This window comes from Acinonyx jubatus, chromosome B2 (assembly GCF_027475565.1).
Source record: "Acinonyx jubatus isolate Ajub_Pintada_27869175 chromosome B2, VMU_Ajub_asm_v1.0, whole genome shotgun sequence".
NCBI lineage: Eukaryota > Metazoa > Chordata > Mammalia > Carnivora > Felidae > Acinonyx > Acinonyx jubatus.
The window spans coordinates 124,060,977-124,074,719 of NC_069385.1; the positions used below are offsets into that span (position 1 = coordinate 124,060,977).

General features: G+C 40.1%; 1 protein-coding gene across 5 annotated transcripts in view; it reads right to left on the bottom strand.

Annotated features, from left to right (window-relative positions):
* Positions 1 to 1,152: 1,152 nt before the first annotated feature.
* The window catches only part of MYLK4 (myosin light chain kinase family member 4), an 84,159-nt gene continuing 71,568 nt past the window's right edge, over positions 1,153 to 13,743 (bottom strand). For 4 of the 5 annotated variants that reach the window (XM_015073563.3, XM_015073564.3, XM_053223068.1 and 1 more), the window contains 4 exons: positions 13,142 to 13,294; positions 9,869 to 9,956; positions 6,015 to 6,087; positions 1,153 to 3,318 (listed from right to left, as the gene is read on the bottom strand). In XM_015073563.3, coding sequence (XP_014929049.1) covers positions 6,040 to 6,087; positions 9,869 to 9,956; positions 13,142 to 13,294 — 289 coding nt within the window. In that variant the 3' untranslated portion in view covers positions 1,153 to 3,318; positions 6,015 to 6,039. The remainder of the gene's footprint in view (positions 3,319 to 6,014; positions 6,088 to 9,868; positions 9,957 to 13,141; positions 13,295 to 13,743) is intronic. The other variant, XM_027040170.2, reaches the window with a different exon arrangement.

The window sequence follows — 13,743 nt, forward strand, 5'->3', positions numbered from 1 at the left end:
GATGAACTTTCCAAATGAGGTTCCCTCAGGTGGCCTGTAATCCTAACTAAGCAAGCACATGTAGGCATCCTGACACCATTTGCCTAATGCCTAGGGTGGGGGTACTGGGAGCAGAAGGAAGAATAAAGGAATGAAATAAAGAATAAGACCCTCATTTCCCTAATATCAAATACATATTTGGATTTTAAAACAAGAAAAAAATTCTACTCTAGTTTCCATAAAAATAGTGAAAATGTAATAATTCACGTATCTTTCAAAACACATTCACATCCAAGTATGCCACAACAATAGCAGCATGCCTATTTACATTTTTGAGGAAAGAAAGCAAAATAATGTCAAGTCAGACAAAAACTAACTAAAAAACAAACATGAGAATTACCCAATTTTGACTTGGAAATCTTTCCCCAAGGTAGTTCAGGTGAGAATCCATTTCAGATGCTTTTATGTAACAAATTAGGGCATGAGCTCTTTTCTCCCTGATTTTTTGAAATAGCAACAGGTTGTGGGTAAGTGTTGGTGTCTTACAAATTACAAAAGGGGCATGCTTTTTCTTTAATCCTTTGTGAGGTTTGTTTCTCTCTAGGCAGTGGGAAGTGCCACATCAGTGCTTTAATTTCTTCTATTTTCTAAAGCAATGGCTACTGCCTAATGCGAGTGAGTGAAGCCATAACGTCCATTAAGTGGGTGGGGGAGAAGTACAGCCTATCAAATCCTAATGACTTCTTGGAAAAATTGATCACAATAGCCCAAGTCTCGCCAGACTCAGCTTCTCTGGTCCATGCTTGCATCTGGTTTGATTCCTCTGCTGTGCAAAGCCCCCTTTCCCATCAAAGTGGCAATCTACCAAGTTACCAGTGCTTGCTGGAGCAGCCACACATGGGTGTGGAGGGAGGGAACAGGATGAACAGGAGACCGAAAATCTCCCATTTCACTGTAACTGTAGACTGTAATAATCAACTCTGCGATGCAAACTATCCTCAGCTCTCATATAAAAGGCACCCCGCTGGCACGGGGATACCTCCCCATCCAAATGTGGAAATTCAACTCCAAATTCAAAGGAGATTCGTTTTTAAAGTAGAGTCTCCTTTCTAAACCTCTTTTTAAAAAAAAATCACACCCACTGACTGCCTGTGTGGGTGTGAATTAATTAGTGGATTGATTTGTCAAAGAAATCGTTCCTTCATTTGGCCTAAGCTGCCTGTCCCACGTGTGTTGGGGTCTGGTGAAAGCTTCTCTGCCAGCGTGAGTCAGGATGAGAGTTGGATGCAAAAGATCTCCTGCTCTATCTGGTAGAGATTCCACACCACAGGACAGAAAACGCCCTTCCATGAGGGGTTTCAAATCAGACCCTTGCGTCTTATTTAGCATTTGAGTGAATGCCAGCTCTCTGTGGTCTGAGTATTAATGCATGCACGGACTTGTATTTTTCCAGCCTCAATGAATACCATCAGCTAAAGATAGCACAGTAATATAACACTTCAGTCACAAGGCTTTGTTGTGTTTGTGTGTGTGTGTGTGTGTGTGTACGTGTTTGTTTGTTTGTTTTTTTAAGGAAACCAAATTAACCATTTTAAGCACAGTCACATAACAGGAACAGGAGAAAACCAACCTTGGATAAATGCATAGGCCAAAGGAAAAAAGAAATGCATCATAATGTAAGAGCAAAGCTAGAAAGGAGTCAGTTTTATAGCTAGCATGACCACTAAATTGGCATATGGTCCTAACTAAATTACACATTTTCTTCTGTCTCTACTTCCCTTTTACCTTACACATGAGAATAAGAACATTGCACATTTAGTTATTCGTGGGCATGCTATAAGCATCCACTAGGTGCATATGAGCAATAATGGAGAAAAGTCAATGCCAGTTAAAACTGCCCTCACTAACATGGCCATCAAGTCATTCTTATTTCATGTCACTGCTATTGTGACTACCAGAGCCTAGAATGATTTACAGCTAAAAATAAAGACATTATTATAGCTGATCTCAACACAGGAGTTATTTGGAAATGGGAAATATGAGGAAAACTTAAGAGGCTGAATAGTGAGCTTGATGATGGATGTGTAATAGGAATTTAGTGTGGCTTTGTGTGGCCTCCTCTTCGTAAAGAAATGATGCACATGTTTCACCCTTGAGAGGCCCGATGCCCTTCTGTGCTGTATACAGTCAGGCTCATGTCCATTATTAAATATCTGTAATGAAATGCCACATGAGCTCCGGAGCAAGAAGAAGCTTCCAACTGGAAGTTATTCTCATATCCAAAGACTGAGCAGCAGTGTTCCCCTCACCGTTGATTTCTGGATGTTCTTTCTTCACAACCACTAAGCCATGTGAGACTCCACGTAGGTGAGATTACCGGTCTTCAGAAATGCTGGAATTTACCCAGAAGCCTGAGTGCTATTTCCCAAGTCATTGCAACACTGGAAGCAAAGCACTGTCCTTCCTTGGCATGCACACGGCCCATGTCTCATTGGTAATGGCAGCATGAGGAAAGTTCTTGTGACTATCAACATTTTTCCAAAGGTTGTAATTCCAAAGACTAACCATAAACAGATACCTCTTGCTCCACCTGTGAAAACCAGAGCATTTCATGCAAGCAAATGTACAATCAGAAGACAGCAGGGAGTGTCTTGTGAAATGCACGTCACGCATTTGAAAGTAGAATCAGCTACTCAGAAGAAACTGATGAACTTGGAGAAAGTTCAGGATATATGGAAGATATAACGTCTGATGCCTCTTGCCTCGGGATTCAAAAACAGTTTGTGTTCCAGAAAGTAAATTATTTATCAGTTGGATTCACCTGATTTCAGACCAAATAAAAATAATAGAGTCTGAGAACTAAATGCTCAAGGGTGTAAAAGACAGAATTTTTTTCTGGCGATATGATGGCCCCCTTTGAAAGGCATAGTTTAAGGACTAGAAGCAGTTTTCTCCCTCTAAATGTATCCTCCAGATTTAAATGTCTCAAATAAATGTCCGGTATGATTGCTCTAATAAGCTGAGAAAGAGAAGAAATAATGTACCCCCTGCCCCAGTGTCTAAAATCAAAAATTAAAAATTGAAAACTCAAGATGGCAGGGAAGCATCTTTCCCATTGTGCACTACCATGGGGTCTGGGGAGTTGAGGAAAGGGATGCAGGGCTTGTCTGCACCCCCTGGACCACAGGACTAGGTGTCCCCCTTAACTGGGCGCTCAGAGTTCAAGTGCAGCGGCTCCACCGCCCCCCCAGGGCCACCCGTCATCACAGGGGTCAAGGCATCAGAACTGCTGATTTTTCCAAAAATCTTCTCAAAGCAGCAGCAACCGCAGCAGTTTTCCTGCAAAGCAAACAAAATATGACTCTTGTTAATTCAGCAGGGCTTTTAAAATTGTAATTAGTTGGTTGTGCGCCTTAGGAAAACCACACATGATTTTTTTATAATGTATGTGTGCATGTGAGAGAAAAAAAGAAACCCCTTGCAGGATTCCACTGCTTACCCGAGTTGGGTTTTTTTTTTTCAGTTTATGCAAGATATTTTCGTACTATTTGCAAGATCGAAGGACAAGGCCTCTTTGTTTCATGTGAGGCACAGCCAGCTCCCCAGCTGCTACCACACCATCCATTCTGCCAGCCTGACCCCGCATCAAAGTAAGGCCACAGATTGCGCGTGGGAAAGATTTTCATTTGCTTTATGACCACGTTTGACATAGGCCCGCACAGGGTTTGCTGCCCTACATCAAACTCTGAGAAGGTGTCCTAAATTCATGGCTCTGAGAAAGTGTCCTAAATTCATAGTTCACGGGTTGGCAAAAGATGGAACGGAAACACAAACGAAATGCCACCAGGTTGATTTTTAGAGTATTTCCTCAATGCATCAAAAAACTCTAACAAATTGCAGGAGATTTATATGCCTCAATCGACATGATGGATCCTGCCTTATTCACAGGGCCTGGAAGTCATTCTTTTTCCACAGGAATAATCTTCAACCACCAGATTTTAAAAATCAATATTATCACAAAGTTGGTTTTACTCACTAGTAAAGCTTGCCAAAAACCCCATCTTATCCTGGCAGGAAATACTATAAAAAATGACTTAAAAAAAATTCTTCTCAAATGAGGCTGCTCTCAGAGTTAATGTCTTAAGCTTACATTTTAATTTGAAAAAAAAAAAAAAGAGTAAAAAAAGTAAACTGGGAGGCACCCACATCCCATGGACCTTAAACAATGCTTCCCAGGCCTGCAGTGCAACCAAGTTGAAATTCTGTGGCCCACTGGAGCTGAGGCCCCCAGAGAGGAAGGCAGCCAGCCCAAGGGACCGTCTGGAGGCAGACCTGACCACGCTCAAAGGTCTCATCAAGCAATTCAACAAAGACAGTAGCTAACTGTGCCAGTGTCATCAGCTCCAATGTTTTGTCCTCCACATAACTGTCACTGCTTGGGCTGCTACTGGCCTACATTGCCTTGGGTTCAAAGGACCAATGTGGCATGGAAGGATTCTACTGCCTCCCACTACCATTTCTTCCTCTTTCTCTCCCTGCCAGCCCCTGGTGACAGGCATGCCTTGCAGTGCAACCTCCAGTCACCCAATGAATTCATTCCTACCAGGCCTCAAAAGTGACTCCAGTGCTTAGGGTGGGAAGGCAGTTTGTGGCAAACCCTTGAGGTTTGTGGTCACCAGAGACAAAATTGCTGGGGGATGGAGGGAGGGAGAGTTCCCCGGAGACTCTGGTGCCCACCACTCACGGGTGAAGGCCAGGCGGTACCTCAGTGAGCCTGACCACCCAGGCCTGGGAGCAGGGAGCGTCCTTCCTTTCTCCACATTATCACAAGGCACACAGCTACCTTCTACTCTTCCAAAAACTTTACCGTCCTTGCTATCTTTGACCCATGATAGTGGCCTTTGTAAGTAGGAAGCACAAGCCTTCCTGCTGATGTTTCATAGATTTCTACATAAGTGGTAGACTGGGAAGGAATGACCCTTACACCAAAGGCTGAGTGCTTTCCTAACTCTGGCCTGGGACTTTTATTATGATATACTGACTTATTTCTACCTGATCTTATTCTACAAAAGATTTCAAGGCAGCTTGTAAGAATATAGAGTCAAACAGACAAACAAAAACCTCAGGACCAGAGTAAATACAAATGAGAATAAAAGAGTAAGACCAGCAGGCAGCAAGAATGCAGACTCACAAGTCATCAGTCCTACACATTTGTTAAAATTGAGCGGTAACAGTGGCCATGGACTTACTGCCCCAAGTGAGAGAACTGGCTTGCTGGAGGGTAAATGGCCCCCCAACAAGGACATATATGTTGAGATTTCTAAAAGTTCTCTGTAATAAGTACAAGGCTTTAGGCTTCTCCTTTAGGGCATAAATTAAGCTAGCTTTTGATTCAATCAAAAGTATTCATGTGTAAATCCATCTCTTAATAATTCTGACAAAATGCTAAGCAGGGTACAGGCTGTGTATGAAGTGGTATGGTTCCTCCAGCTCCAAGACTGGGCCAATACCAGGAAGCAGTTCAGGAAAGAAAAACAAGCATGGGCTTTAAATTCAGGGACACCTGAGAAGTCATGCTGTACCATTTACGTGACTTTGGGGGAGTTATTTAGTATGAGGGTCTCGAGACTGGTTTCCCCATCAACACAAAAAAGGTATTACTTCTTCTGATCCCAATTGTAAGGACTACCAGAGATGGTTTTGTTCAATTACTGGCACCTACTGAGATAATTATCAAGTACCTACTATGTGCCAGGCCCTGGTATCCAGGCTTTGCATGGATTATCTTGTTGGAGCCACTCAACAAGCATAGGAAGTAAGACTATCCCCAACCCACAAAACAGGAAATTGAGGTTTCTGTGCTAGAAAATGGCAGAGCCAGGCTGCACACACAGCAGTCCAAAATTGGAGCCCTCCCCCTCAGCAGAAACACTGCCCTGCTTCCCACATAGTCAGTGCAACACACATTTGGTTTCTTTCTTGCTACTCCCTCTTAAGGCTTGCACAACATCTCTTCAGAAAGACCTGAGACCAACCTTTCAAATGGGCACCTTCCATGGACTATTTGGTCACAAGGTCCTTCGCATTAGAGCAGCAATTCTTCTTCTTCTAGGGAAATCACAAGACATTTGAAGAAGAATTAGAACTTTAGAATTAGAATATATATATATATATATATATATATATATATATATATATATATATATAATTTCATTCCTCACTTCTGATATGAGAACACCTGAAGAGTCAATAACTTCCTACTGGTTGAAAATGCTCTTCAAGAGATGTTCTAGAAGCCTAAACTGTTCATGACCCTCCAACAGACACATTGAACCACCTTCAGGGACCAGCTTGAGCATTCCCCACTTTCCCCTGTCATCACTACCTTTCCTCTCAGAGTCAGAAACAAAGAGCTGAGCACCTAATGACACTTCATTTTTATGTGTGTGTTTGGTCAAAACTCCCTTCCACAAATATTCATGTTGACAAAGCTTGAGGGTCAAGACTGAGACCAGATGAGGACAAAAATGAGTCAGATACAACTTTTGCTTCTTCCAAAAGTTTTCAAGCATTATTTAAGTGCCACAAGAGAGGTTCAAGAAGACAAAAAAAGCACCTCCAGTTTGGGGGTTGAGAAGAACCATCTTAAAGGAGGTGGCATTTAAAGTAGGTCTCAGGCACTCACTAGGATTTGGGCTTATCTGGAAGCAGTAGCAAAGACAGGATGGGACACCTGATATCAGGGCATGTCAGAGCAGGCTGGACGGTTGGGTGTGTTAGTTTGGTGTGCACGATGGGGAATACTGGAAGAATTTATGGTGTGGGAGTAATATGATCAGAGTTGTCATTAATGAAATAATGATTTGGTGAATTAGAAAAGAGATGGGTAGATATGGAATATCAGCTCCTACAGTATTTTATTAGTTCAGCATATTGGAAAAAGGGCAAGAGCTGAGGTTGTAACACTGGGATTGGGAAGGAAAGGTAGAGGCTTATTAGTTCTGGCAGAAAAGAAACAATGTCATATTTGTTCATTTTTCTTTCCTCCAGGCCCAACACATTTATTAAGCCTGCAGTAGGTGCTTGATGGGTTCTAATAGATTTGTAATTTGGGAATGCTTTGTTCCACTCAAGCTGAGAGCTGTTTCTGATGGAAGGTGGTTTATGTATGGATGGTTGGCAATGTAAGAGCATAATACAGAAGGCAGAGAGCTACAGGGCTTTAATTCCTAAGGAAAAATCCTTTTTAAATTTACTGACTGATTATAAGCATGTTTAGTGGTTAATAAATTGTGTTTTAAGCATGAAACAATTAAAAGAGATAAATAAAAGTTTATAAAAGGCTTTTAAAATATAGTTTCAATTTGAATAGTAAATAGTTTGGGGTAAGAGTTAAATGTTCAACATAAAGTTACATTCTGATTTTATAAAACATATCAGAACCAAGATTATTCCAAAAATGAATCTTCTGGAAAAATCTAGTCTCAATATTTCTTTAAAAATAAAATACACTAAGCTTGAATACTGGCTTTCAAGAACACCAAAAATGTACTGTACAGGAAGAGTTCTGGAAATATCATCAGGCCTCCTTTGCCCAGAAGCCCATTATCCAGCAGGATAGTAGAGTAGTGAAGCTCTGCCCAGGTTCCAGAGCCTGCCTGTCTACACTGGGGAGCTAGCTCCATCACTTCCTCCTGGTGAGATCCTGGACAAGTACCCCTGTCTTCGGTTTTTTTACCTATATGAGAATAATAACAACACCTGTTTCAGAGAACTGGTATGTGGATTAAATGAATTATTTTTTGTAAAGCAGTGAGAACAGTGCCTGGCACAGTGCCATATAATTATAACTTTAATGATAACTGACTAGATTTATACAGTGGAATTTGTAATTTTTTTTCAAATCTCCATCGTTCTTGAAATATCAATTTACCTAGGTACCAACAGTTGGATAGAATAACAAAAAGGTGATTTTTGCTGTTGTTATATGGTTTAAAAAATATTTTAAGCACTTTTTAAACTATATAATGTCATTAATTATTGTTGTGGTTTCCATATTGTCCTACCATGTCAAAGTGTTATTTGGACACCAATAAGCTTGGATAAAAATACATTGGTGGAAAATTGGCCCAAAATAGGTTGGTAACCCTAATAAGCAGTTTATGTAGTCTGGGTGAGGTACCAACTAGGTAAAAAGTCTATTTTTACTTGACATCAGTACCAATTATCAAGGAAAGGTATATTCAGACACAAATAAAACTCAGTACTGATGCTGAATTTAGAAGTAAAGTTAATTTCAATAAAAACTGGATGTGGAAAAAATGAGTACCTGAAGCATAGTCATTCCAAGGTTTTTTGGTCACTGAAAAAGCTCCATTCCAAAACCCTGAGGAGTAGGGAGGATGGGGTGCAGAGATGGAGGAAATGAAAGTGTATCAAACGCATATGACTCCAGGGCATGACGGCAGCTATCTTAACCATGCTTACGTCAGACCTTCCCTGATAAGGCCTGAAGGCACACATTGCTTCTTGCCTCTCCCTACATCTTGGCCAGGTAAACATCCTAAATGTTTAGTTGAGTTACTTAAATGTTACACTTTTGCTTCTGTGTTGTTTGTATAATCCACAGGGATGTGGGTGGAGAAAGTCTGGAGGAGGCTGTTGTAGTAATTCAGATGAGGGGTGTCATGGGCCGGGATAACAAACGGGATGAACAAGGTTAGACAGATTCTAGAAGTAATTAGGGAAAATAATGTACAGAACTTGGATATAAATCAAATATGAGATGGGAGGATTGAGGGAAAGGAAGGAAACAACAAAAATGCCCTCAGGTTTGGTTTAGGTCATTCAGTGGGGGGCCATTCTGGGAGAATGGTGGAGGAAGAAGTGAGATGGAAAAGATGAGATCAGTTTAGGACGGAGGAAATCCAAGTGGAAATGTCAAGTGGATATATGCATCTGAAGCTTAGGGAAGGAATCTGTGCCAAAGGGACAGATGAGTTCTTGGACATAAATAGGAATTAAGGCAATAAGTAGATTAGGAATCTTATTGTATGAAGTTATCACAGAGTGTGGGCTCAATTTTTGTCAACAAGTACTTAGGAAAAAAGGGAAAAAAGAGACAAACCTGGAAACATATTCTTAACTACAGAGATCCAACTGAGGGTTGCTGGAAAGGAGATGGGTAGGGGGGAGGGTTAAATGAATGATGGGAATTGAGGAGGGCACTTGGGATGAGCACAGGCTGTTATATGTAAGTGGTGAATCACTAAACTCTACTCCTGAAACTAATATTCCACTGTATGTTAACTAACGAATTTAAATAGAAACTTGAGGAGAAAAAAGATTAAAAACAACAACAACAACACACCAGTACTTAGGTCATCTTCATTCAGTCTTTGGTAAGAGTCTCCTTCACATAGATTTACATTGTTCTCTGGATCAACCTGAGTAGAACAGTTTTTTGGTTCCCAGAGCATACTGAACCAGGTAAACACAAAAGTTAAAAATCTGAGTTCTGAATTAAGGAGCACTATTTATCCTGAATATACACTAACATGTATTTTCCAAAACATTATTTGTTTATATATTCTAGACTATGTATATAAGTATGTGTGCATAGTACAGTGATGTAATTTATTTTATAATAAGTATAATGATTGAATAATAAACACAATAGTTATGCTGAAAGTAATACTCTCCTAAACATCATATTTGACAAAACACAAACTGCTTAATAAAAGCATTTTAAGCAATTCAACACTAGCCCAAGATTTGAAGGCTGTGAGAAATGGAATGAGACAGAAACCCATATAAGGCTGGGATGCTTCTAGCCTCAGATTATCCAAAGATTGAGGTCAGTTAGAAAAGGAGAGGAAAAGCAACAAACCTTGGTTACCTGTGAAATGAGTCTGGAGTGGAGCTTGTGGTCTGACAGCCAGGGGTGCTTGAGAGCTTCACTTGCACTTATTCTCCAACTAAAGGGAGATTCAGAAGGCTGTTAGCAGAGATATACCAAATGAGGCCTGAATCTGCCATTCAACTTCAGCTCTGGCCATTCCCTTTGGGAGACGAGATGGCCAAACGTCAAATTCACAGGCAATTCTACTTTCTCTGGAACTATCATTGATGACTGTAGGTTACCATCAAACCAGTCAGGGTAACAACAGTGGTTAGACAAGTGAGACAAATCATTCAAAATTCTTGTTATTAATTGAACATCTACTTTCAAATACAAGTAACCATTTTTCATGCAATGTTTGAGCTTCATGGATTGAGTCAATGGAAGAATAAATGTATACATACTACTACAAGAGCAAAATGCTACAAGGATTCTTGATAATTGGAAGAGCAATTTATATATTAAAACTTTTGAATAATATGTAGCACTAATTTTTGAATTAAGACATTTTAAAGACTTAAATAGACAGAGAGTTAATATAAGTACTGAGACAGAGTACATTAGATACCTTTGCAAAGAAACTATATCCTTTTGAGACAGCAAACATTTATACAGCTTAAAAAAATAACATGAGAAAGAATTATAGAGATTATATTATATTCTAATTCTAAATTTGGTAAACTTGTCTTGTGTGCTAATGTTTATCACATTAAACTAAATAACCTTTCAACATAAAAACTACAAGAGAGTGTAACAATCTGGAGTCTACTTCTGAAAATGTATCAAGAAAATAATTTCAAGCAGTCATGGAGCTTCAGTTTGTAGATTGCTTCAATAAAATTGTTTCATCAGATAACAAATATTTAAGTATAAGATTTGAAGAGACGATAAATCTTTACCATGAAGGAAAGTTTAATAACTTGGTGAGAGCGTCACCATTGGCAGGACCCGAAGCAGGCAGATGTAATGTTTCTTAAAACTCTTGACCTCTACCAACCTCAGAGGGAAGTGCTATTTTGTTGAATATTATACATTTTCAGTATTGGACCCCCAGAAGCATTCCAATAGCTGATAGTGCCCAAAAAATTATTATTTCTGCACTGTAATGTCAAACTTGTTAAAGTTGACTATTAAAAAGTTAACACTAACACAGTACTAATAATTAAATTCTTAATACATTTCAAGTTTATTTTTGTACATGGAAATGTATTCTATGAGAGTGGTATCAGGTGTTGGCCTTAGTTTCATCCAATAATAATCAGCCAGTTGTCATTCTGCCCAAATGTGCAATTGTCCCTCCCATGGTATTAATGTGACCCTCAGACTGAAGGAGGGGGCAGGACATGGTGCTGGAGGCCAAAAGGCCTCGCTCTAACTCTGCACTGAACTAGCTGTGTGATTGCTTCACTGCTCCCAGCCTCAATTTCCTCATTTAATCCAGAGGATTAAATCAGTAACACATAAAAATATATCTGTAAAATAGATTCTTAGTAAATGTGGATCTTAGCCACCAAAAACTTGACAGAGTTGACACCTTCTATCTGTTCACTGCCTGGTGTTCAGTCATCTACAAATAATAATAGTAACAACAGCTTTGTGCCTTTCCATTAAAGATAAAACCAATGTATTTTCATTACCCCTGTCCTCATACTGACACCACCAGCCTGGCTAAGTTCTCCTTATCCTTTAGGACTCAGTCCTGACCCTTTTCAATATACTCTAACTTTGCATTAACTGCATTGGGTTATATCTTTTTTAAAAATACCTATCTCTTAGATCATGTGTTACCTAAAGGCAGGGACTGGACTTTATACATCTGTTCTCAATGCCCCAGACACATTTCCTGGCGGATTATACATAAAATGCCTCCTTTGTGTCAGGCACTTTTCCAGACCCAATGCCCATGATACTTCTTTAATCCCCTCTCCCCAAATACACCCTCCTATCTGCTCATGGTCATGTTTATTAATAACTTAAAAGCAGTAGAGATAATAAAACAAGGAAACAAGTACTGTTGGCTTTGAAAATCTTAAATACTATTTACTAGTATATATTTTCGATACAAAACCATCTGGGGGCACCTGAGTGGCTCAGTCAGTTAAGCATCTCACTCATGATTTTGGCTCAGGTCATGATCTCATCATTTGCGAGTTCAAGCCCCACATCGGGCTCAACGCTGACAGTGCAGAGCCTGATTGGGATTCTCTCTCTCTCTCTCTCTCTCTCTCTCTCTCTCTCTCTCTCTCTCTGCCCCTGCTGTGCTCTTTCTCTCTCCCTCTTTCAAAATAAATAAAATGAACTTAAAAAAATCTGAAAGAGTGTTTTTGACTAGTTAATCACAATGTCCTTCCCCAACCATAATTCTAAAATGCAAGCACCTATATTTCCAAATCACTCTTCTTCATCCTCTGAATTTTGAATTAATGTGGTTTGAGCATGACAGAAAATATGAGGCCATGTTATATATCACAGTTAAATGTACAGCCTTAGGGGAAGGTTGACATGACTATCAGTTCTGCCAATTACTGGCCATATGATCTTAGGAAAACTACTTAGAGTCTTATCCATAAAACAGTAATGACAATTCCAGCATCTTGGAGATGGATGGAGGTTAAAAAACATGTCTAGGGGCACCTGGGTGGCTCAGTTAGTCAAGCATCCGACCCTTGATTTTGGCTCAGGTCATGATCTCACGGACATGGGATCAAGCCCTTTCTTGGGCTTTGCACTGACAGTAAAGAGCCTGACTGGGATTCTCTCTCTCTTCTCTCTCTCTGCCCTTTCCCCATGTTCTCTCTCTCTCTCTCAAAATAAATAAATAAATAAACTTAAAAAAAAAAAAGGCATGTCTATAAAGCACTTGGCACAGTCTGGCCCACAGTAGGTTCTCAAATGAAATGATAGTTAAGTGTTCACCTACACAGAGCCAGATACATGCTTTGTAGATGTGAAAGGGGTTATGGAAATAACTTATTCCAAACCCTTCATTTTGAGGCCTAGCAAGAGCCCCTAATTGCTACAGCCTCACTGAAAAAGGCAGAAGGAGGGAAGTTTTTGTAGCCCCTTTCAAGCCTCAGGACCAAACCAGTCCCAGACCTCAGTAAATGAGATTAAGAGCATCAAATTCCTTCCATTTACAACTTTGCACAGGCATCGGAGATGTCACTAAGGGAATTCAGGGATTATCTCACATGAATTGTGGTGGCATGTGCTTCCCTATTATCCCTCCTTCTTCCAGAGCCCGGAACAAACTTGGATTACCTCTTCTCCTTAATCAGAAGCTTGGAGATAAACTCTCTGGCTTCCTCTGAGATGTCCTGAAATTTTTCATCCTGTAAGTCCCACCTGCAGGCCAGGATGTTGTTCAGGGTCTCAGCATCATTGTCACCCAGGAAGGGGGACAATCCACTCAGTCTGTAAGACACAGGATCCAGAGTGGGCATTGTTTAAATAGCTTCAAATCCTTTACAGATAATTGCTTTTTTGGGCTCTGTCATTTAGAACTGAGAGAAGGCAAATAACCTGATAATTAAACATAATTCTGTAATGTATTTTTGCAATCAAGAAAATGCTTACTCCCCCCACCCCAGCTCCTAATTCAACACCTGCAGCAATGGAGTCAGCAGCTACACTGAAATATGAATCTCTAAGGACAGCACAACTTCCTTTTTAAAGCATTTACAGCTGCTAAAGTCTGCCACACACTCAGAGGGCAAACACCAGAGCGTCACCCCCGAGGAATAAGGCTAGCATTAGTCATTTAGGAAATCAGGACACCCGTTGTTTTTTAATGTTTTTTAATTACTTTTATGGCATTAGGTGGTGTCCTAAGAGTTAAAGTGATTACAAGTAGACATACATTT